The sequence below is a fragment of the Rhea pennata genome, chromosome 10 (genome assembly GCF_028389875.1).
Source record: "Rhea pennata isolate bPtePen1 chromosome 10, bPtePen1.pri, whole genome shotgun sequence".
NCBI lineage: Eukaryota > Metazoa > Chordata > Aves > Rheiformes > Rheidae > Rhea > Rhea pennata.
Window position 1 is genome coordinate 21,133,227 of NC_084672.1, and position 25,157 is coordinate 21,158,383.

General features: G+C 43.4%; 1 protein-coding gene across 1 annotated transcript in view; it reads left to right on the forward strand.

Annotated features, from left to right (window-relative positions):
• Positions 1-25,157, forward strand: part of PSTPIP1 (proline-serine-threonine phosphatase interacting protein 1) — a 55,492-nt gene that overhangs the window by 11,786 nt on the left and 18,549 nt on the right. The window contains exons 2-5 of the mRNA XM_062583758.1: positions 6,106-6,206; positions 10,051-10,125; positions 22,285-22,319; positions 24,015-24,121. Of these exons, the coding sequence (XP_062439742.1) occupies positions 6,106-6,206; positions 10,051-10,125; positions 22,285-22,319; positions 24,015-24,121 (318 nt within the window). The remainder of the gene's footprint in view (positions 1-6,105; positions 6,207-10,050; positions 10,126-22,284; positions 22,320-24,014; positions 24,122-25,157) is intronic.

Genomic DNA, 25,157 nt, shown 5'->3' on the forward strand with positions numbered 1-25,157 from the left:
TCCTCCGAACCTCTCCCTAACGAGTCCAGTATCATTGCACACCTCAGAGCCACTCATGAATAATCTTTTCCACAATTAACTCCTGAGGTTTACCTGTGTGATTGCCTATGCAGATGGAAAATCACAGTTGCAGGGCACCTTTCTGCTTTGGTACTAATGTGCGGGAGCAGCATCTTTAAGCTGCAGGGAAAAAAGAAAAGGAAAGGAGAAAGTATATCCCAGTGTGCTATCAACACCTCTGCTTGCAGTCTTCCATGCCGCCTCTCACTTCCATGTCTTCTTAACTTGACCAGTTAAACTACAGTGTAAAATTTGTGCTTTTCAGTCTCATGTTCCCTCTTACATTTCTCTCATCTCTGGAGGGAACAGTGTTGCTCATTACATTGGAGGGAAGCAACTTCTGCAAACAGAGAGAGTAGAGGAAATGCTGCCTCTCCATTAGCTGCGACTCTCCCTATAAGGAGAAAAACCCTCGGCTCAAGGGCAGAGACCAAAGAGCGTAAAGAAGTATTAATGGAAAAAAACAGAACAGTACAAATCTGCCTGCAACACTGAAATCCTTTTGTCGTGCGCTTTTGCTACTAGTGATTACAGGTCTGTTGGACAACACAGATTAACTAATCCTTTTGATTAGAATGACAATGAGCAAATCCTCTTTCACAGCCATGCGTGTTTTGACTAAGTGGAATCGCTTTCCTGGCAATGAGACAAATTACTGGTGGTGATTCAAATCACCCTCTTCCAGGCCATTATTAAGATTTTGCTACAAACAACATTTTACATATTTAATTAATTTATTTATTATCTAATTAAAGCATTTCTTTCTGTTTTCTAAAATAAAGAAAGTAACTGAATTAGTTTATCATTTTAACAGAAGGAAGTATATAACCATCCCAGAGAAGCAATGATCTCTAATTTTCAGTTAAGAAACAAAACTGTCGCTCAAGTATGTATGTTCCACTGCTTACACCATTATGAGACTAGTAATTGGAAGCAGGAACTCTTAATGTAGTGATATAAGTGGATCTCCTACACTTTATTGACAAGAAAGTTGGTCAATTTATTTTTATATTGCATATCAGGATTAGTCATTACTGAGCACTTGGACAATTTAGAGTGATTTTATGAATACAAGATTTTTTGACATCAGTATTTTATGATCATAACTAATTGTTTATCTTCAACATCAGATTGACTATTCACAGGCTCTGCTCTTCATTTCCAGCTCGGGAACTTCAGCCAGAGATCTGAAAACCAACATGGGGACTATAAGCTCTCTCAACCCCCACCAAAATTTGGGAAGGCTGTGAAAATCAGGCCAGGCCTTCTTTGGCTATATTCTGTACATATAAACTTTAGAAAGTAAATTCTCAAAGAGTGCATTTCGAGCAAAGAAGGCTGCAGAGCACACAGTCCCTTCTCCCTGCTTCTGCTCATCTGGTCTCCTTGGCACAGGCTGAGGAGCCACAGAGGAGCCTGTTGTCCATGGTCTGCTCCTCTTTGACTACTTAGTAGTTCTCGTAATCATCACAAAGTCCCAGTTGAGAGGTGCCCAGGCACTAGCTATGCAGTATGACTTTAGCAGGCTTTACAAAGACATTGGCAGTAAATGTTAATTTTAAAAGAAAATGGAAAATGGAAAAATAGAATTAAAGCAAGACAGCTTATTAAGGCTGGGTAGTTGGTTAACCCAAAACCATCTTGCTGCCTTTGCCTTAAGAGTTCTGACAAAGGAAACGTAGAAACGTAGAGTCTACTTGGTTGCTACATCAGAAATCCTTACGAAACTAGATAACAATCACAAAACAGAACTCTGAATAGACAAAGCAGGAGAACAAGAACTATAACGTAGGGAAGGAACTTGTTCTGGGGGAGATGCTGATGGCTTGTGCTAAAATGGCAATCCCTGAACTGGGGGAAGAGTCCTCAAGAGTTGATTTCAGGATTGGTTTTATTTAGTATTTCCATTGGAGATACTGGTATAAGATGTTAATGATATGCTGACCGTATTTGCTGTTGAGACAAACACAGAGAATGAAATATTGTATAGGAGATATCTGATACCCTTAAAGCTCAGGGTAAGAGATAGCAGATAAAATCAGTTTTTCAAAGTGCAAAACCAGGATAAGAGGCCAGTAGCAAAAAAGTCTGATACACTCCGGCACTTTATTAGGTAAAATGGCAGGAGAGGAGAAAAATCCAGGTATATCAATAGATCATAGAACAGTTAGACGCCACTGGTATGCTTTGAGGATGGAAGAAAGCATATATGATCTTCTGATCTACCCAAAAAGTATTTCCTAGAAAGAAGACATTAATGCCCCAGTACAAAGCACCAGTTAGACTTTACTAGGAGCAGTATGTCTCCCATGTTCAAAAGAGATTATTTCAGTCTCAAGCAGATAACATAGGAACATACAAGAATCATACAAGAAGCAAAGGAATGGAGAAGCAGTATCATAGGACAGGACAAAAGAGGTTCATTTGTTGAGGTTTAACAACAGGCCGAGTGAGGGTGTAATTACAAAACACATTACAGAAGAAAAAGAGATTTTGAAAAGAAAGGGCAATGGCTGTGCAAGAAAAGGAAAACCTAAATGAATGATAGCTATGTTGTGGTTGGAAATTTAGAAGAAACATTTCAGGGTGTGAGACCACAGCGGCTCAAACTCGCCTAAATCCAAGTTGCCACCTGGCTGTTTCCTCTCTGCCCTTGCTCTAGCATACGACATGCTAGTGCCACAAACTATTTAGCTTTAATAAGGCAGCTCAGCTCCCTGCACCAGCTCCCTGGGGGCTGAGGCAGCCCTGGTTTAGAGTGATTTCAGCTATTGTGGCTTCTTCAGGAACACAAAGTGAGGAAATAATAGTTTTTGGGCGGAGCCCTAAAAAATGAAGAAATGATTAAATAGATGTTTGTAATGGCAAGAGAACTGATTTGACACCGGAAGTCCTTCATTTAGCAGAGGTCTGCATTTAGCTGGGACCGAATCCTTCTACAAGGGTCAGCTACCAGCACAGAAATCAAATGGCTCCAGCAGCCAACATCAGTCGGAGCAAAATCACAGAATCACAGAACAGTTGAGATTGGAAGGGCCCTCTGGAGATCATCTAGTCCAACTCCCTGCTCAAGAAGGGTCACCTAGAGCATGTTAGACAGGATTGCACCCAGATGGGTAATTCTAGCTCATGAGATTCTAGCTCATTCATCTGTAGCTGCACTAGCTCCATTTTTAACATGTTGAAATCATATTTTGGTTAGCAGGCGACAAACAGGAAGCAGATCTGTTGAGTAAGGCACCGACTTCTTTGTTTTTTTGCATACATATGCACACACCAGCACACAGAGTGAATGATGAAAATACTGCTTCCACATCCTGCCTGGTAGAAGGCCTGTGATCTAGGAATGTGCAAACTTTATGGATTTTGCATTTATACGGATGCCTTTCTATTTGCATTGAAGGGTGTGCAGAGCTCCAACAAGAACGCTAGGCCACAGCACACGACTCTGACTACCCACGTCAGCACAGCTTTGAAAGGACCCTTTGATTCAGACTGTGACAGTATCTGGTTAGACGTGCTGCAAAAAATCTTTCTCTTCCTGTCACCAAGGCAGTGGGAACAGCGACATGTTTTTTAAAACGGCATTGCTTCTTCCCCTTCCACTTTAATAGATTAGAACAAGGAGTCCAAACAGCTGAATCAAGTCTGGTAGGTAGCTTGGTCAGGTCCCTAGGCGGACCTGCTGGTGAGCAGACTGACCCACAGGGGTACTGCTGCTGGGTTTTTTGGTTGGTGATAACAAGTAGATGTTATGTTCTCTGTTCAGGGAATTTAATAAGTGATTCCCAGATGCAAGGAATTTGCCATTATTTCATTACAGCAAATGCTCCAGTTTAAAACTAGGGTGGGGAAGGGGAAGATACTGAGTGAATTTTAGCGCTTACTATAAAAAGAGATATGTTGAACAAAAACAGCGGAGTAACTTTACAGTCTGGTTATCGCTCTCTGTTTGTTACTCACGGCAGTATGCCTGGCTGCTGGGGTCGCACAAACCCATATGATATTTTTACATTCCTTTGGGCAGCATTTCTGCACGTACGCAGCTACGGGATGTAGCTAATTGCATCTGGTAAATACAGTCAAAATTTCTGGGCTGTGAGCTGGTTGTGAAGCGTCTGACCAGAGCAGCTTCAGCCAGGCAGAGGGAAAGATTAATGAGAGACTTTTACAGCTACAGTGCCTGCTGCCACTGGGATGTTCTCAAAGAAAAAAAAAAAAAAAAAAGAAAGAAAGAAAAGAAAAAGGGAAGTGGGGGAAGTGACAATCTGTTGCCAGAGTATTATCAAAAACCGTCCCTACTTTCCTCCACGAGTGCCAGATCTTGCTTTTTCTCATTTATTTCACAGCAGGATCCCTCCTTGGGATCTGTGCCCTCAGAAACATTAGGAAAATTCATTGTTTTTTGAGATCCTGTTTCTTCAGGGGTGATGATATGCATCAGACGAGCATATGTAATCCTATCAGTTCCCTGTGGTTGCGACAGTGCTAACGCCCGATCCATTGTGCGCTCTCTGCATCATCTTTTATCTGCACTGTTGTTTCGCCTGTCTCTACAGTACAGACACTTTGCTGGCAGAGGCATTTGTCTATGTCTCATGCTAGCCATTACCCTGCTGTCTTCCCTGTCATCCCACTGCTCTTGATAAGAGTATCCATTAGGGAAGAAGGAATTGGTGCCATCAGGAAACTACCGTACTGGAAACATTACTCTAACCTACAGGTTTACAAAAATTGGCTGCAAAAATTTATCTTAGTGCTTCAGGAAGCAAAAAAAGGCTCTCAGGTATACAGAGCTGTATTCCCCAGGAGCTCTGGGTCCTGAGCGAGCAGCACCGCCGTGACTGCACCCGGCCCCCAGCCACGGCTGTTCACTCACCCCTGTTCCTCGCCCATCGGGGGAGATTGGGAAGCAACACAAAAAAAAGTCAGGCATCCAAAAGGCTGCTTGCCAGAGGATCCTTCCCGAGTTCCCAGCTTCTCTTCTCCACAGCCATGGGGGAAAGCAACAGGCTAATGCATTCATTACGTGATAACTGCTTTGGGGACAGTGGACAGATTGCATACACTGTATTCAGTTTGTATACGAGCCTTGGCCATCCAGCTCCAAAACATGCCCTGTCAGATTGGGCAATCTGTAAATCAAAGATCGCCTTGGCTGGCTCCATCTGTCATGTGGGGTCGTGAAGCAGGACAGGCTGCAGCGCTGCACCGGAAAAATACCCCAGGCACGGGCAGCTCCAATTACTGAATGCAAAAGCAAGGGAAGCAACCATCACTGGCAAATACTCTTGGAAACAGAGACTTCCAATTTCCTACAGACCTAATGATCACATTCTTAAGCTCTCTGCGTGCTTATGTTCCACCTTTTTTAATCTTGTCATGTTGAATTTACACCAGAGACAGACTGATTCAGACAGAGAAGAGTCTTTACAGATACAGCGTTCCCAAAGAAAGACATAATAGCACGTCAGAGCTCGGCTCTTTCTGACGGCAACGCCATCCCTGCGCTATGAATCCTTCCATTAAAACATCCCACCACCGATGGCATGGCCCAAACACCACTGCTTGTATTGACATTGATACGAGCACAAGTTTTCTACTCACACCTAGACAGCAGGTTACTGCGTTACCAAGAGCCCTGCGGCAGCAAGCTAACTCTGACCATTATTTCTAGAAAACAAATGGAAAGAGGAGCTGTTGCCCGTAAGAACTACACTACACCTCTCTGCAGCGCATGAGTCCCCAGTAAAGGTAGCTTGGGTTGCTCTTCCCACAGCAAAATTTGAGATCCATTTCACTCTCTCATTATTAAAAAGGCAATCTGATTTAAACAAAAATTAGCCAGATTTTCACTTTGGAGAAACTTCACCCTTATCTCCTGCTCCCTTAGCCCTGTCCCAGCTGTCACTGCCCTGGGCAAAGATAAAGGTCCATTTGGATTTTCAGAAAGTTATATTGCTCCATATGACTGACAGTAAGTGCCTGGAAAACCTGCAAACTATGTTCACAAATCAGCTCAGCCGTTTATCTTTCTATTTGCAGTGCAAGGAGTTCACTTTCCACACTGGCTATGAGGTGCTTGTACAACGACTGCTAGATGGAAGGAAGATGTGCAAAGATGTGGAGGATTTGCTCAAGCAGAGGTAAAAAGAATGAGAGTAAAAAGAGTGTGAAAAGCCTCCATTTTCTTTCCTGCTTTGTCCCTGGAAAGGAGTAGTAGGCTGCTTCTGAGTTTTGTAGTGATATTTGTTTACATAGAAAATCCCAAGTGATTTGAGTCCTAAACTGGTCACACCTGTGCAGGCATCATGTAGTTAAATGAATCAAGGAGATTCATTTTCTGCCTGAATACTCATGGCTATTTAGATAAATCCAAATACAGAATAATTTCTGAAAATGAAACAAAATAAATGAGAACTTTATGCTAGTTGCATCGTATGAAGGAGAAGGAAGATGGTAAGTGATGAAAGGGAGCAACGGGAGGGATTATCAGGTCACTTATTTCCTTTGAATATTATTTTTCTCAGAATATTAATACAGCTTTTCTCCCTTAGGATAATCCCTAGCCCTTTGACATGATTTTTGAAGGTAAATAACAAATAGAAACTTCAAAGATTTAGGGAAAGATAGAAGGGTGAAACCATCAGATATACAGAGCTCCATTAAGGCAGTTATCAGTCCATAATTAAACGGTCACACTTACATCTACAACAAGAAGCATTACTGAGTTTCTGCTGTTACAGAAAACAAGTCATTTGCACATTTTTCTTTTTCCTGCTGTTGCCACATGCAGCGTTTCAGTTTCTTGCAACTACCAAAAACGCCTTATTTTTCAAATACAGACAAAGCCATGTAAGATGCTATCAGAAGCCTTTCCCAGATATCCAAGACAGTCCACATTGTTTGCCCACCTTACCTGGTTCTGTTTTCATATCCCCTTTGAATAATAATTTTGTACTTTATCTCCATCCCTGCATGCTTCTTGGGGCCCCCTCAGCAACATCTAGGGACAGCCAACATTCTCCAAGGCAAGAAAATACATACTACACAGCTGTCCTGACTTGACTTTTTTTGGCATTCATTTTTGTACTTCAGACTTATAAAAGAAATCTGACGTTTAGTTCTGATTTTAAATGGCTGAGTTAACAATTTCAGCATGTAGCATGAGGAACGTGCTTATGTAAGACCACACAGTATGGACTATGTGTATACCAGAGGTAATCCTAGAGGAGTTCGTCTCAGAAATGTCGCTTTATGCCGCTTGTTCTGCCTGCCTTGATCACAGCCTGTGCTTTAGTCTCATGCAGTCCCCATCTACTGAGTTTCCGTCTGTTTTCTGCAGGCTTGCTTTCAAGTACTGGGACTGACTTTCACAGGGGTGTGAGCTATCAAACTGAAAATTCATTAAGTTACAGAAGTGTGAAATCCCCCATCAAAATATGAAGCTACTTGAATTGCTTTTCTTGACCGCTACTGGGAGCATATTTTATTGCTACCTGTCACACAGTCCTGAAGTCATGTCAGCCTGACGGTATCTTAGTCCCTTCTGTTTAAAATAGCTCCTTTGTGACTCATAACTTACAGAGATCACAATTAAATCGCAGGTTTCAGACAGGCTGTGCGCTGCAGCTTGCAGCTGATGCTATATAGGTCTATGGTTTTTTCAGAACGTATCAAAGGAGTTTCTGCAAGCTGCAGGATAAGGTTCTTCCTGCCTTGTGGTAGAGGCAGAAAGGACTTTTCACAAAGACAAAAAAGTACACTTACAGCCATTTTGCAGATAAGAAAGCTGAAAGAACATTTTTTTCCCTGAACTTCTGCATACCCCTAAAACATTCCAGTGAATGTGAACACGTGCACAAGTTTGTGCATCTTGAGGAAGAGAAAGAGGGAAAAGACAGCAGCCACAGAGTTGCAAGGGGACGGTATCATTCCCAGTTTATTTCTGAAAGTGGCTTCTTTTGCCTTGTCCTTGTGTCACATTCATGGTAAGAGCAGGGGATGAACTGCTGTTCTTAGGGGCTGCCTGTGTCACTGGTTTGATACCAGAGTTTCAGCAAGGACTCCTGTAGCAGCTGCCCCGAGCTTGGAAACCAGCTGCCCTGGTTGCACTAGCACCTGATGAGTTTTCCCCCCAGGTCAATTACCGTTGCCCACAAATACCCGGCCTGGTACGGAGGAGGGCGTAAGAGCTTGGGGAACGAGGAGGTGGTCGTCTTCCAGAACGAAAGCCGTATTCAAAACCCTAAATATTTTCCAGTTCTGAAGCGCTACAGGGAAACCTGGAAGCTGTGTGCAAGAGTATCTGAAAGTGAGAAAGGCAGCACCAAGGCCTGAAAAGACGGTGTCAGCCCCCCGCCATACCCCTCGGACCTTGGGCTAATCCAGTCCCAGGAAGATTTGACCTAAGGGCTTTGCAGGAGCTGGGATTTGCTCAATAGCTGACTATGCCCTTTTTCCTTGATACACCACACACAAAGCAAGCAAAGCAGGACTGTGGCACGGGAGTTATTCTTATGGTGGTGTATCTACCAGTGCCAAAGCCTCTCTTACACAAATTATTAAAGTCAGACAAAAATAAATCTAACTACTTCTGCAGCTTTGTGTGTCTCTTGAGCATATTTCCACTTTGATGAAATTTCATTCATCTAATGTGGAAATGAAGCAGTACCTCTGTGTGGTCCTGTCACCACATTTTGCACCAAATACTCTTCTTCTACAAGAAATCCCAAATCAGTGACATATGAACGACTGCCATATGCACACGGCCTCCCTAAAACGCAGCTATTTCTAGCGCAGGATGACAGCAATTAACTAGCTGCACATGCAGTGCTAAACACACGGGAGACATGGACAGAGGCTAAGAGCAGCCTGCACGCCTGGCACGGGAACGTTGCGCGACTGGCAGCGCTCTTCCACCCAGCCTGTTGGGTTTCCTTGGGCGGAGCAGAAGTCCCCAGGCTGAGCCTGCCTCAGACATCAGACCCAGGAAGACGGCTGCAAGCGTGCGGAGTTTCACCAGGACCACTCGCACAGCTGGCTGCCGAGCAAAGCGCTCGCAGCCGTCGTACGCAGAGGAATAGCCAACCAGCAGGCAGACATGCTTTAAGGGCCAGCCAGCCAGCTGCAGCGTGGTAGGCCCCAAAAGTCCAGCCCTGAGTAAAGACCTTGACCTCAGTAAATTGCAATTTACAATATGCAAATAACATATTTATTATGGATATATTTTTCTGAGCATAGACCAAAAAAAAACCAAAAAAAAAAACCAAAACAAAACACTTCTTCCAGAGCACAGACGGGAAGATGACAAAAGAAGAAACCATTGTATTTCTTTATTAACCCTAGAAACAGAACTAGTCTCCTGTGTCTCTAGTTACAGTTCCCTATTAGGTGAGGCCTCACATCATATTGTCCCCTCCATAAAACTGTCATGGCTTCACCTTGTAACTAGCACAGTTACTTCCCCCTCTACTTGTGCTGCAACTGCTCAAGAAGTACCTCATGTCTCTAACAGTTAAAAATTTTCCTCCTATTTCCAGCTTCCATTTATTCATAGTCTCCTTTTGAAGGGATCCTTTGGATCCCGCAGTTCACTCGCCTTCCAGCCCTCATTTTGGTAGGTCAAGTCAGCCATAATCTTTTAGGTTTCTTCTGCAAAACAGACTCTCCATTTTCCTGAGCATCTGCACAACAGTTCTCTAACACTTCTTCTAGCTGCATTCAGCTTTGGGGGGACAGAATTTTACACGGCATTCCACAGTTTCCTCCAGGTCATGGAGATGGGCATTCATTTTCCCTCAACTCTTCTGGAAAAACCTCACCCCAAACATTTTAGAGATTCTAATAGCACCAGAATCAGGGGAGATGGAGAAAGTAAATAAATTCTATTTCTTGTGTTTTATACCTCAGAAGCAATTACAGTGAGATTTTTGTAAATATGATTCTAGTACCACGAGGAGAAACTGAGCAACTTTTTTCTTTTAACAGAGCACAGGCAGAAGAGAGATACGGCAAAGAGTTGATTCAGATTGCTCGAAAAGCAGGAGGACAAACAGAAGTCAAGTAAGAACTTCTTTTATCATTAATGCATTTTGGAAGCAGTATCAGACACTTGGGTTTTCCCAAGGAATGGGGTCTTAAGCTGCTCAATTCACAGCAAACTACACAATATTCAGGAAAAGTGGGGAAACACCATGGTTGATCAAAACAGGACTTGTGAAATCTCTGGTTGGGAATTGCTGCTTGGTCTTTACTGACCAAATTTTTAACTTCAGGATTACTAACAGTGTTTAATATTTGCTTCCAAAACCAAACTGAGTGATGGGAAAGGAGGAAAAGGAAGAGGATGGGAAAAGTTTGGGATAGTTCCTTGGCAATTCTGGGAAGGTTGGTAAACACTAAGAGACACAGGTGACACAGGATGGTGACACAGAAAACCCAAAGTGTAAAGATGCTCAATATTAGCTCTGCAGCAGGAAAAGGGCTTAGCTTAAAAACACAAACTTGAACTGCCTTTGAAGAGACTTTACTCAAGGCAAATCAATGAAACTACTGAAACACCCTGAAATGACATCTATTTTTCTCTGTCTCCTATATATTATCTTAGGTCATGTATAAATTGTATTGGAAGGGCAAGATATATGTTGGCATGGAATTTAACTTAATAAACACTGCTGATAAACTGCTATTATTGATCTTTGTAGCAATAATGAGACATTTTGCCATTACCGTAACAAGTAATCATAGAGTAATAAGGTGTAAGAGGATGAAGACTAGGGGTCATAGAAGGTAGGTCTGGAAGAGACCTCAATCTAAACAAAACAGCTCTATCAATCCCCAGGGCCAAATACCATCCTGCACCTCATTTCTTAATTGCAGTCTCCTTTTTAGGCCAATTTATCACTCACTCTCAGCATGAGTGTGGTTTCCTGCTCATATTTTATTGGAAAAACTTGACCTCAAACCCTTGCATCATCAAGGCATGCAAGTTCTAGTCAATCACCTGTAGCGTGGGCTATGGTTTTTGCAGCACATCCAGGCCAAGAGAGCAACTGTTGCAGTAACTCGAGGGTTAAGCCAGCAGTGCTAAGTGGCACTGAGGCTCACTCCAGAGCACATGCAAGTCCTTTTCTTCCCTAGCTGCCCCATTTCTGCCTTGGCCTTAAACAGTGCAGCAAGGTATAGCAGGGAAAAGCAGTTACTCATGTCTCAATTCATGGAGTTAAACAAAGAATCATAGAATCACAGAAATCAGTAAGGTTGGAAGCAACCTCTGGAGACCATCTAGTCCAACCCCCTTGCTCAAGAAGGGCCACTAGAGCATGTTAGACAGGACTGCATCCAGGCAGGCTTTGAATATATTCAGAGAAGGAGACTCCACAACCTTTCTGGGCAACCTGCTCCAGTGCTCTGTCATTCTCACAGTGAAGAAATTAGAAAAGAAAGAAGAAAAAAAATGATTGCAAAACTGAAACAGCAGATTAAGGATGGATGGCTTCTTCTCAAGCCAAATGCCAGATTAGCATTTCAGGATTAACAAAAGGCTCCATCTAAATTTCTTTACTGACAGTGGAGGTCAGGCAGGGCAGAGGCGTTCAGAAACAAACAGCTTTGGCTGCTCTTATGTGACTTAGTGGATAATTCATGGGTCTGACTTTTCCTAAGGGATTATCATAGCCTGATTGAGAGGCAGAACCATGTCCCAGAGCTGTGATATGGATCCAAGTTCCTCTGAAGTTAGGGGAAGGTTGGAGCCAGGCCCAGCTCCATTTTGATCCAGCAATTACATAGCTTGGCATACAGAGAACACACTGAATATACTGATGCAGCAAAATGCAGAGCTGATTTACTGTGTTTCCATAAACACAGACCTGGTCTGGGTAGCAACCTGATATTTTTATTGGAGCAAATATCTCTATTTGGAGCAGAGAGAGCGAGCGCACACTTTACTTTCTGTTGTTCAGCCTCTCTCTGGTTGTTCAAGGAGTTACGCAGATGGACAGTGACGGACGTTTGTCCAGAGTACATAGCTTTAAACTGGAGAAAACTGGTCTCTATTCAGGGCTGAGACAACTCATAAAAAGGAGATATTTAGTTTTAGTGCCTTAAGTGTTTAGACACGGTGTGAAGTTTCTGTTGGTTGATGTGAGTACACTGTTGACAGCGTTTTTGCTCCCAGGATTCGGCTCACAGAGCGGAGAGAGGGAGCCGACATGCCACTGAGTCAGAAAAGCTTCTAGCGGATGAGGCTGCAACGGATCGCGTGCGTTATTGCAAGTCCTTCCTCTTTGTCAAGTCTCCTCACTGCCAAATAGCGCACTGCACTGCGAACGCTCCCGAGGCTGGAGAGGGAGGGTCGCTCCTCTGAACGCAGCTCTGGGTAGCGGTATTTACCGAACAAAACCTAGCTAAGGAGTTCTGCAGGTGCTCGTATCTAACGCTCGCGTGCGACAACCGCCAGGAGAAAAAGCAGCTTCCATTTCTTTTCTCCAGAACGTTTTCCAGAACTTCCTGTGCCGTGTCATAGATTGCCGAGGGAATTATTAGTTTTAAATCACTGAGTCATTTTCTTGCTAATGCAAAATTATCCCCTAGTCTTAAATTCAGTCACCTTTTTAATATCTTGGGTACTAAGGCTCTCTGTCACCTCAGGGAAATTATTTCACAACCTAGTAGTTCTCGATATCAGGAAGATACCTGATACAGCTTTTAAAAGTTGATAAAAAGAAAAAAAAATCCTTGAGCAATAACCACCCATAAACCTGCAGTGTTAGAAAACACCCAGAAGATCCGGAAGGGTCACAGTGAGGCTCTGCAGCGGCTGCAGAAAGCCGAGCGGGAACGCAGCAGCGCTTGGAGGGCCCGCAGCGCAAGGCGCAGCCCCTGCGTAGCCGGCCTGTTTGCGAAGCGCCACGGCAAAGCCGCGCTGCAGCCGCACGGCGGCCGCGGGAGCCTGCTCCCGCGCGGGCAAGGCTGCACCCGCTGCAGCGGAGACAGCCGGCACGAGCGCTTCAGGCAGTAAGCCGGCCTGCAGCGCGTTCCTCGCTTACGTCCTCTCGGGGTCAGTGCAAGCAGCTTTTTTCAACTTCAGAAACGCCATTAGAGAAATGGTATTGGAGGCTAAAAAGCAGAGGGAAAAACCTTGGGCAAGAAGAGGGTCTGCTCAAAGGAGGAACGAGCCAGCGGGGAGGAGATCCTACCCGGTCTTTATTTCTGCCCAGCCAGGACTGGCAAGAAACATTCAAGGAGCATAAACATCGTAAGCAACGGGGAGAAGGCTCCCCATAAACTGCTTGTCTTCTCCTCATCAGCTATCCTGCTAGGCTGAGGCTAACAGCCAGGTAGCAGGAAAAAGAGGTGGTCAGCTGAGGAAACGTGGGAAGGACTAAACCTACGGGAGGAACTTTGAAACCTTGAGTGGGAATAAGGCAGAAGTGCAAATACTGGCTTATTGGTACTCCAAGGTCTCCCCACCGCAAGTCATGTCAACCCCAAGGCAACCTCTTTCAGAATTTTGGGCAAATTAAAATGTTTAGAATTGCTTTAAGGCATTTTCACTTGCTTGTCCCAAAATAAAACGTATTCCCATAGTGCAGAATAGTTTTTACAGGAGAGGATATTTCTGTGTAGCTCCTGCTCAGGCTCTCCTCTTGAAAATTGTTCTGCTTTGTATAACAGTGAAATAGTGAAATGTTTCTGGTGCCTGCTCCAATTCAGACAGAGGAGGGATAAGAACCAGTATCTTCCACATCCAGGCGGGTGCCCTAACTAGTACAGCATGCTGCACCAGGTAATTGCTATTACCATGTCTCATTCCCTGCATGGAAAACAGTTCACCCCAAAGCCTCCCAAAATTTAAAGGCTTTCCATTTCGAATCAGAGAAAAAAAATGTTTTGAACATTTTTTCAGGCTGTTCCCTTCTTCCTCCGAACTGCTTCAGTAGGAGCAAGTTGCTGAGCTCAGTTGAGTGTATAAATTTTTTCAATTGCCCCTTGTTATTTTCTGAAAAATGCAGATCAAGGAATGCACTGCTGACTCAAAAAAAGAGATAGTGGGGATGGCTAACTGAAAGGTAACAGGAACTCTGAGACCATCTGCCACTATTTTGAGAAAAATATACGTGACAACAGCCATCGAGTTTCCGTCTTACATAACACCTGCTGTTTGCTCCCTCGGCATCATTACGAGACATTTGGTTCGAAGGAATTACAGCACATACATAACTGCTCGTCCTGAGAGCGCAGGCGGCTTGCGTTTATGCTCAAGCTCTGCTCCGAATAAATTCCTGGGGACAGACTTTCCCTCTTTAGGCACCGGTTTTGGCCAAGGTTTTCGGAAGAAAGGTTTGTCCTGCGTGCTGTTTGCTGTATGAGCTGTCCTTAGCGTGGACACCTCGGGATCTCATCAGTGAGTTCTTCTGACGGGGGATGGACCCATCAGTCCCTACATCTGCTAAGGCGTAGGCATAGACAGCTCTGATTACAGCCACGGCTGTACTAGGATGCTACTGAATATCAGCAATAATGCAATGTAGTAACCTGGGGAAAGAGGACAGCGTTGTGCCTCCACTTGCAGACTCTTTAGCACCAGAAATGTGAGAAATGACTTTGACTGGACTGCTAGTAAGGGGCAAGCTTTCAGCTCTGCTACGATAGAGTGCAGTAAGCTTCGGTTAGGCACTAATTGTTCTTTCCAAACCTGTACTGGAAGTGGCCTTGCCTGGCCTACTCCTGTAGAAAAATGTCTTAGAGCAGAAAAATCACAGGGGCGGGGGGACCTGCTGCGACTTATTTAATATATTTATTTATTTATTTTGTAAGCAACTCGTAAGAGAAGTTGGTGCTGGTGACAGTGGGCAGGACAAACCAAATACTCCAGCTTCCATCTCAAGAAATAAAAGTTCTCTGAAAGTGCTGGCTAGCAGGCAAAGCACAGAAACATTCAGTAGCACAGCCTGATTCAAACAAATTTAGGCCTTCTGGCTACTTGCTCTTGGAGCACTGCAGCTGGGAGAAGCTACTTCCTTTGGGGAAGGGAGGTGTCCTCTTTACAACACAGGGCACAGGTCCAACTAACTCAGTAGCTGCAATCAGCATTTGCCAGCTCATTCTAAAATACAGAAGGATGCAGACTTAAATCTAAGCGTAAGACTATAAAGAGGGTCACACAGGCTCACACCAAAACCCATTCAGCCTAATATCCTGTCCCCAACACCAGACCCCTAGGGAAGAGTAGAAGAACAGGGCAAGCATATAAAGATATTTCTCAGAAAATAATCTTCTAGCCTTCAGCAACTGGTGGTTCAGGGGCTGCCAAGCCAGCAGCATCTTTGTATTTAATAGCCCCCAATAGAGTTTTCTTGTGCAAATTTGTCGTGTCCTTATTTGAAGCTCTGAAACCCTTTAGCATTCCCTCCACTAAGTCCTGTGGCAAAGCAATCTAATTTAATGTTAAGTGCAGAAGTGTCTTTCTTGTTTGTTTGTAACCTGCCTCACTGCACTCGCCGTATTAGATCAGACGTACATGACAGAGGCGGATTAGCTTCCTTTCAGTGGGGTTTCTCGCAGCATGTCTGCACGGGTGACCTGCAGTCCCACTGCCTGTTCTACAAACACATGGAGCTCCACGTTAACAACTAAAGCATGGAAAAGACTGTCTGGCTACTTCTTCCAAGGTAATCAACTGCCTGTCCCAAGTGATTGGTCCTTGAGGAGTAGGATGGAGGTGAGAAGTGCAGCAGCTGGGATGAGAGGACGGGGCATGTGTTCAAGGGCTCAGCCAGAGTTCCTGACTTGCACGCTGCACAGAAATGCATCTCTGGAGCTCACCTATTAGAAATCAGGAATTCTATTCATACTAATTTAAAAGCTCTGTTATGCCACTCTTTTATATCTGAATCACAATTTCAGAGACTCTACTTATAATACAAATTATAAGGAAGATAGTTACAAAGCTGCAGCCAAGTACTCTTGGCAAAGGCCAGGTTACACCAACATTCAATGGGGCAAACAGAACAACAGAACTATATGCTATGAAGTTTAACCTGCTGTGTATTTTTGCACTCCCCATATTTTTCCAAAAGGGGTTAGGAAAGAAACCCCAACATCCTTTTGTGTTGCACACACGGGAAAGGGTGCCACAGAAAATGGCGATTTTTTCAGATGAGTAACAAGATCGAGTTTGCACGCGTTTGCTGGTCGCTCACACAGGAATGATGTCCTGACACATTATAGATGATTCACAGCTCATGCCTTTGAGAGGAAACACCCTTTCAGACCGCAAGGTGACTGGGAATTTCCATGCAGTAGCTTTGGGCAATTCTGCAGCAGAACAGTATGAGAACGGAATATATTATAGAGCCCAGTTTTCAGACACATCCTCAGCTTCAGCTGAAGCAGAGCCCCAGGAGTTCAGGTCTTCTGTAAGATACCTCACATAAATGTGCAGTAGCTGGTTAAAACCCGCCTAGTTTGACAACAACTATTTTTGTCATTTGCCCTTCTTGTCTCTTCTCGTGTATATGATTTCCTGCTCTTTTCCTCCCCTCTTTTCCACTATCACCATCTTCAGATCTCAGGAAAGGGTAGTTCCTTCAAGCTTATGTCTCCTCTGCCTTTCTCTGCATGGCCCAAAATAGCATTTTTCAATGAGCAGGGGGTGAGGGCATCTGTAACGAAATGCCAAATTGCTGCTTCCTTTATACAAATATAGCACAGCTGTCACATAATATACAGCATTTTCTGTATTATTCACACAAAGCAAACATTTTTGAACTGCAGCTAGAAATCATTTTGGAAGGTTATATTCTTCCATGGTTAGCTATTCTCCTCTCACATGTTCTGAACCTGCAAGGAGTTTATATATACTTTTATTCTGAACTTGCAGGACCCTGTGAAAATGGATCCAAACATGTACTCTGAGAAATCTAAGCCTCTGCTCAGTCCTTGTTAAATCCAATCTAGATAAGCTTTCTTGTGGTGAGGATAGGCATTTTTAGTACTGTGCTGGAGGATTGAGGAAATTTAGTTTTATGTTTAAAGGTACAAAAATTGTTTTGATTGTTTTATTCTTTGATTTGAATGGTGTAAGTGATTCTCGAGTCACAGAGGATCCAATTCATAGTCTATAGGTGTAGATTTACAGGGGAAAGAGGGAATGCGGATGTCCCATTCTATTTCCTTCCCCTACCTCAGCAGGGTCTGGTGTGATCTGTCTGTATTCCCAGGCACCAGCTTTGGCAGTGATGGTATAGCCCCCTTCCCATTCAGTTTGGGGCTATGGCTGCTTCTGATACATATCTGAAAAAACCCAAGCAGCAGAAGCAAAGACTCGTCACGGACACACCACAGTGTTAGAGGAACCCTCCACACTTGCTACATTCAGAAAGAGATGCTCCAGCCTGACACTGAGCCCATCCTGCCTGCACAGTACAGACTCCCCTAAAGACAATATGGCTACTCACGCTAGCAAGCGCCTTGCTATGATTTACAGATAGAAATTTGGGCTCCAGTAGTCAAAGAAAGGGTCTGCCCATGCCTTTTTTTCCACTCCAGTTGCCTCAGACACTACACCCCAGATGGGACCTGTACAGATCTTTTTCTAGTTGCACAAAATGGTTTTGCCTTTCTGCTTATACCTCTTCTTAGAGCAAGAAGAAAATTTCCTGGCAAAAAGAATTCTTTGATGTTTTCACTGTATCTCCATTAAGCAATGTCAGACATGATTTTAGCATGAAATATTCTACTATACGCCTGGCCTTGGACTTGCTACCAAGTTAGCTACCTCCCTGTTAAAAGAGCACAGCCTCCCTCCCCACTACTCCTTTTTGCAATGCAGACAGTCCCAGGTGCAAACTGTGACCAAATGGTTCTGAACTTTTTTCTCACACTTTGCCACCACCACTGGGCTTCACAGAAAGAAAATGTTAGTATAACTTCATTGGATTTATCCTATATTGCAGGAGGAGAGACAGATGCAAACCATAGCTTGAAAGAGGGCTGCCACTGAAATAATTTCATAACCATGTTATCAGGATCTAAATTATCCGAGGCAGAGGGTAAGATGACTGCTGGAAAGTGCTCTGCGGGCTTCATCTGACAGAGACCTCTCCCAGTTTCAGAAAGAATGCTTTAAAAAAATTACAGTAAGAACAAAATGTGGTAGATCACATTGATGTTATTCAAGCAAAAACCCAGCAGAGAAGAGGAAGGTGGGGTTATTTTCTACTTCTATTCACCAAGCAAAAGGTAAAAGGAAAAGGAAAAAAAGCTGTGGTTTTCCGGTTAGAAAAACCTAAGTTTTACCTTCTTGCGTACAAGTTTTAAAGGGATTCTACGAATTACTCAGTTAAATCAGTCTCTAGTTGAGGGAGCAGGCAAAGAATTGAACAAAAACCTCCAAACCATCAAGCTTAAAGTTGCAAAAAGGAGCAACACAACAGTGTACATCGTGAATATAGCAGTGGCATAAGCACTGGCACAAGTAGGGCTTGATAATTACATCTCTGGCACAGCAAAATTCAGGCTTTGATGACAGGAAAGCGATAGGTACCAGAGCTCCATTTGCAGCACATTTCCTAGCTGCTGGTGTCGAGCAGGGTTGCCCAGCAGAGCCTGCTGTCCAGTGGCAGCACAGTTCTTTCACAGAAACAAGGTCCAAAAGATGAAGGAGGAGAAGGCAAACAAAAAGAGCAGGTGGAACAAGTTCAGTTTGAAATGTAGCAGTCAGCACCCATATTCCAGCTAACGATAAGAATAGTTTAGCCACTAGATGGCAAAAAATCACCAGAAGTTGCTGCAGAATGGCTTTTGCATAGACTCTATCTGTTCCCCATTACTCCAGACTGAGAGTCAATCCTTTCTCCATCAGAAATTCATTTTGACAATTCCAATCTTTAAATGTCCACAGGGGAGTCTTTAACAAACATGCACAGTAAATTTCTGTCCAACACTATTTCAACAAGACATCTGCAGGTGGCTGCATGTAGGGATGCCCAAAGGGAAGGCTGGTGCTCTGTCTTTAGCTTGAGTGATTTAATAGTCTCCCAGATTTCCAGATTTGTCATGGAAACACTAGAACTGAGCAACTAAGGGGGGGGGGGTGAAAACCTATAGTTCGGCTTGAATTATTTTCAACCCCAGTTTTTCTAATTTGGCCACAACAAACAAAAAGCCCATTGCCACCATAGTGCTAAGCAGCAGAGCTTACTGAGAGGACAAGGCACTCCGTTAAAGCGACCAAAAGAGTGAGCCGCCCTCACTTCGGGCACTTCAGAATAAAAGATCTTACAAATCTTATTAGAAAGTCACACGCAGCTGAACCCTAACATGAGAAGTTTTAGTAGGTAGAATATATACAAAAGGGCACTGATAGAATTAAAATCCACATATATATCTCAATACCTAGGTTACTTCCTTTAAACCCTCCATTACTACATCTAGTGCACTGAAATGATATATTTCACTGATCTAATCAGAGCATCTAGCAGCAATGAAGAGCTCATCTGCAGGACCGCTGCTGCAGCCAGCACATCCCCGCAGCCCCGAAGTCATAAAGGAATACCTGATGGATCCGTGGGGCAAGATTTGATTTACTTATTCTCTGCCTTACATAACTTGGCACAATGACATATTTGCTACTCCCTCAAGCCCCATAAGGATGAAGGATCTGATTCACTGATTTCAGTGAAGTGTTATAAAAATAAGGAAGGAAATGGCTTAAGCCTATTCCAATCTACTTATGGACTGTGGCCTTGCCCTAATCAGAAACTAGGGAACCGACTGGAGAAATCTTTTATACAAGAAGCAAAAGGCCAGAGCTTTCTGAAACGGCAATTAGAGACCATGCAGGGGGCAAATGAGTCTCTTGGTTGTTCATAGCCGGATGCATTATTATACCAGAAGACAGACCAATCCTTACAGAGAGCCAGCAAAAAGGAGAAAAGCTTCCTGTATGGCTTCTGATCACGAAATACCCTGGTAGCTCAGATGCCTGGAAACCAAAAAAGCAGCAAACTGATTTTGTCCTTGCTGTGTATTCAGAATGCATTATTCTTCAGTATCCAGCAATTTTACCAGTCTTGGCATAAACTGAATCACCAGCATCAAAGAAAAAAAAATCTCTAGGAATAATAAATAGACCAACACAATGTGCAAAGAGTATGTGCAGTTTGCAAGTGTCCTGTATTTTTGTGTTAAGAGTTCTGCCTTTTTCATTTCAGTATTTACATATTTCTGGAATGAAGTTGCTAGCACATTCCCCACCTTCCACTTTATCACCTTCCATGATAAAAAAAAAAAGAAAAAAAAAAAAGAAAAAAAGAAAAAAAGAAAAAAAAACCTAATTTTATTCCATTTGCATATTGAATTTTTCAAAATAAGCTATTAGAGTTTTGGAGTGGGGAAAAAGGCTAACTTAACTGGTGATATTCCATTCATCTATTAAGGTCAAGCTTTTATAACTGAGCTGGAAAGAATCCTGTTTGATTCATTTTGTTGTGAAAATTTAGTTTCCACCAGAATTTCACACCAGACTCAATTTTTGTGCATAGGATACAGAAGGAAATGCAAATGAACCTTCAGAATGTTAAAGGATTATTAGGACTATAACCCGACAAATATTCAATCTAGCATGTTTTCTCTGACTCATCTCAGGAGATTCACCACAACAAGTTGAGTTTACTACAGTTATTTCCTTCAGAAGAAGCTGAAAGAGTCAAACAGTAACATCAATATCTGTCATTTCTGGCTGAAAGTCCTTTCCTTGTATTTGCAGTTATAGCTACAAAGTTGTATTTGGATGTGGATTGCAAGGCAGTTATCACTGAAGACAAACCCCATCTCTCCCAACTTCTGTGCATTTCTCATACGCCTGGCAAGGAGGTCTTGCTTCTGCAAGAGCAAGCTTTGATTAGGAAACAGACGTCCAGTCTAAAACAGCATAGGGCAATTAGAGTCCTTCACGTGTCTCTTAAGCCTCCTAGAATGACCCAAGAGATGCAGGATTTCCCTACCCATCTGTAATCACACATGGCTGGGAAGTGATACGCTTTTCTGGGCTGTCCTAGTAGCCAAGCTTCAAGCAGGCAGATTTCAGTCTTCATTAACAAGCTTTTCTCCTGGGCCCCTCCATGGGCCAGTAAGGGCTTTCTGGAGACCCCAGGCTTTTTTTTCCCTCAAGGGAAAAATACAGTCTGGGTCCTGAAGAGATACCTGTAAATCTGAAACACCTCCAGATTACAGCATAACCCTGGCTTGTGTGTCTGCAAGTACTCTTCCAGCCTGCAAACTGGCAGCTAGAGCAGGCTAAGTTGAAAGTGCCTCATACAGAGTGTTTTCTCCTCTCAGCACCTCTATGCTGGTCTTTCCACTGCATTCTTGAAAAGGACAGAAGCTTGCACAAAATCAGGACACCAGGTGATCTATCTGCTACCCTTTTCAGCACCTCTGCAATGCTCCATTGTAGTACCTCTTCCTCATGGCACAGGTCTGTCGAATTGGGCAGCATAACATCTCTTTTTGCTGATCTCCATGCTGTATTTCAGTGTAGTGTTGATGCCCCATTTCACAGCACTGTTTAAGCAAGGGGTGCTTCTCAAAGGTTGAAAGCTCTTAGGAACACTAGGTTTTCAAAAATCTAGGTAGGCGCTCTGAACCTTTTTTTTTTTTTTTTTTTTTTTTTTTTTTTTTTTTTAAGGACAGTGATCTGTACCACATGGTGGTGCTACAAAAGCATAGTAGGGAGGATGCTACGTAGCATAGCTGCTGCAGCTTCATGGGTGACTGAGGAAGAAAAAATTGCTTGTGCTGCATTCAACACAGAGGGTGGAGTTGTTTCCTCTTTACCCTTCAGGCTAGTGCTCCAAAATCCAATTCCATTAATCATCTTTACTTCACTCAGATGACTTGTATCTATTGGCAAGGTGCAGGGACAGAGAAATGTCTGTAAGCATCCACAACTCCAGATACTGTGGGATCAAAAAAGAGAGTGTGCATAAAGAGTAGTGTAATTCCTTGCTTCATGGAGCATTTTATTGCATTTCCTAATGCTAACAGATTGATGCTATCATGCCTGTTAGCATGGTCACTTTTTATGACACGACTAATAAGAATTTTATTTCTATGTCGTTCTCTGAGGTGCTAAGGGAAAATTTTTCCTCTAGATTCAAAACCCATTTTGAAAAGCCTATACTAACAAAGTTGCATTTGGTTTTTACCCCACAGCACACTGAGGGCAGCATTTGAGAGCCTTAAGCAACGTAAGTGTTTACATCTTCCTTTCTAACCTGGGTAAAAAAAGGACACCCTATGCATCCATCCTCTTTGAGAGCGTTCATCCTTTTCCCCCTTTATTTACAACTCTTCTATTCCAGTTTGCACTGTGCAGAGCACAGTGAAAGGACGCTCTCTGGAGAGTCCCTTTCCAAGGGTGGGCATTGAATCTAGTTTCTAGTGGCAAAGAAAACTGCTCATGGAAACCCTTCAGCGGGAACAGTGCTTGCTTCTTTCCCCCCCCAAAATGAGCCCTCCAGGCTCCTCCTCTCATTCGCCACCTCCCTTCTTCTCCCAAGAGATGAAACAGATTTAAATCTGTTCCTTATTTAGGTCCCAGAAATCTTTGAACTGGGAGTCCTGACTCCATATCCTCCTTGCTTTTGAACGAGGAATTAGTTCCCCCCCCTTTTTTTTCTCGTGTGCAGAAAGCAAGTGCCAATCAGTTGAGCATGACTGAAAACTAATTAAAAAACAGACAAACAAGCAAGCATAACTGACCATGCAGCATCAGTCAGTGTCTCCAGTTTGCTGGATGACCACGGTCAAATTCCCCAGGGCAGTGCAGTGTACCTTCCTTTCTATGCCACTGTTCACCCATCAGTCACCTTGTCACTTCTGGCTTCCCCAGAGGATGATGTTAAATGGAGACATAAGCGTCTCCCAATGCTCTTGATTATGGATATCACTGAGTGTCTCTAAATGGAGAAATCCAGAAATCCAACTATATTTTGACTGTGTCCCCACAAAACATGCTGTCTTATCCTCCCTCAGAAAAAGCTGGTCTTTTGCAAACTTTTTGGCTGGTTTCTCAAGTTAGTTTTATCTGGATCGAGTCACAGAAGATCAACTCTGCTCTCTCTTGCACAAACCACGGCCATGAAAGCAATATGCTTTCTAAACTTACTCTAGGCTGAACTAAAAACCTGTCAGAGCCAGAAAATACAACACCATCATATCCAACAGGACAGTATACTTGAGTATTAGCACCCGTTGCTTAGATAATAAAAACATCCCTTTGAAAAGCAGCTATTGAATTAAGGTATTTTTAGAGCCTGGATAGGGGGAACTCAACATTTTTGGAAAATGAGGGGTTCCATTTCAGAGGCACCAAAGCAGAAAACACAGAGAAGTTACTAGGCCCTTCAGACAATCTCAGCCAAACGATCTAAAATTCAACCCATCTTTGTTGACCCTTGCAAATTCTCAGCTTGCAGTCTTCTCTAGTAGCACTTGGGCCAGGCTGGAGGGAACACGCAGAGAGCTCCCTAGAGCAACGATTAGGCAGGAGTGTAGTGGGAGGGAGAGCTGGCACACAGAGTGAGAGCCCTTTCCTCTCCTCCAACACAACACTGACCTCCAGCCTAGCTAGGGGTGAGTGGGGCTGTGAAGGAGCACAGCCAGGCTCTTTTCTTGCCAAGGCTGCTGTGAATGAGTGCTCCAATCCTGCAGTGGGAGGGTTGCCGATGTAACTTGCAGGAACTGAAAGAACCTGCAACAAGCTCTATTCAGGTTGCATGAACCATCAGCAATGGCAATGCATGCAGAAAGAGAGAGAGGCCTTTTTGTTAAGGCCGCCCTGTTCATAGCAAGTCTGCCATATCCTAGAAATGCATGCTAGAAAAAGCGACTTTATACTTAGACCTTTCCACTCACTGCATACCAATTCTGACCTGCTTTAGAAATTGAAAGTGTTGGAAACTCTCATATCCAGCTGGCAGTAATGCTGAAGGATGAACTGAAAGGAATAGAGGAGTTCCGAGAACGACAAAAAGAGCAAAGAAAAAAGGTGAGTAACTGTAGAAATATTGAAACAGGCTGGGTCAATGGACAGTCCATTCTCATGTCCTGTCTCCAGCCATAGGTTGCAAATGCTGCAACAGATGATAAAACATGCCCAGTGTGCCCTGTTCACTCCATACACTTGACTGTGGAGGAAAATCTCTTTCTGATCACAGCTGGAAATAATATAATGCTCTGAAATCAGAAGACAGAGGCTTTAGTCACTTTTACTCTCTCTAGTGCAATTGCAGACACTATTCTTATTCCTGTAAGAACTTAATCCTTTCTTTTTTTCTTTTTTGTACCCTTGCTAATTGGGTTGCTTTATTAAGATTCTGCATGCACTAAAAGAATGTGGTAACATAAACATTTGAAAACAGGAAACAAACATCATTCTGAATGCAGCACCTATATATGCTGAACACCTTAAAAATAATTGGCATAAGTAGCATGCATCTAGCTGGTGTTGTATAATGAAGATTTGAGTATATTTAGGACTGGGCTTCTTCATCCCCTTTCATCCTATTGAGCTCTAAGTCCCTTGAAAAGGTAGCTCTTAACAGAGACAACAGTAATCACTTTTACACCTTCTCTGGTTCCATGGGCAGTTGAATCAAATTTCCAGCTAATTTAACACAAATAAAAAAGCATATGAGCTGTGTGCAATGCAGCAAAATTCTCATGTCTACAGCCCTGACATGCAGGAACTTGGAGCAGCAGACAGCTCTGGAAATGAGAGTTGGAAAACGGTTCCGATTCTGACAACACTGCTGCTCAGCTGCTGCTGCGCTTTGAGGTCCCTGCTGGGATTGCTGTCCCATGAAGCAATAAGGCATGCAAGGATAGACAACCGTACATCAGCACCAGAAATGCTGTTCATTAGCATTTATGGCTCCTACCCCCACTTTATCACTAAGAAATCTGCAGCGAGAATCTCTCTCCTGTTGAAAACAATAAGCTTGTAACTCAAATGGAAGCAGTTAGAGGGGCCTGGAAGAAAGGTGAAAAACTCCTCTGGAGTCACAGGACATTGCAAGCTTCTT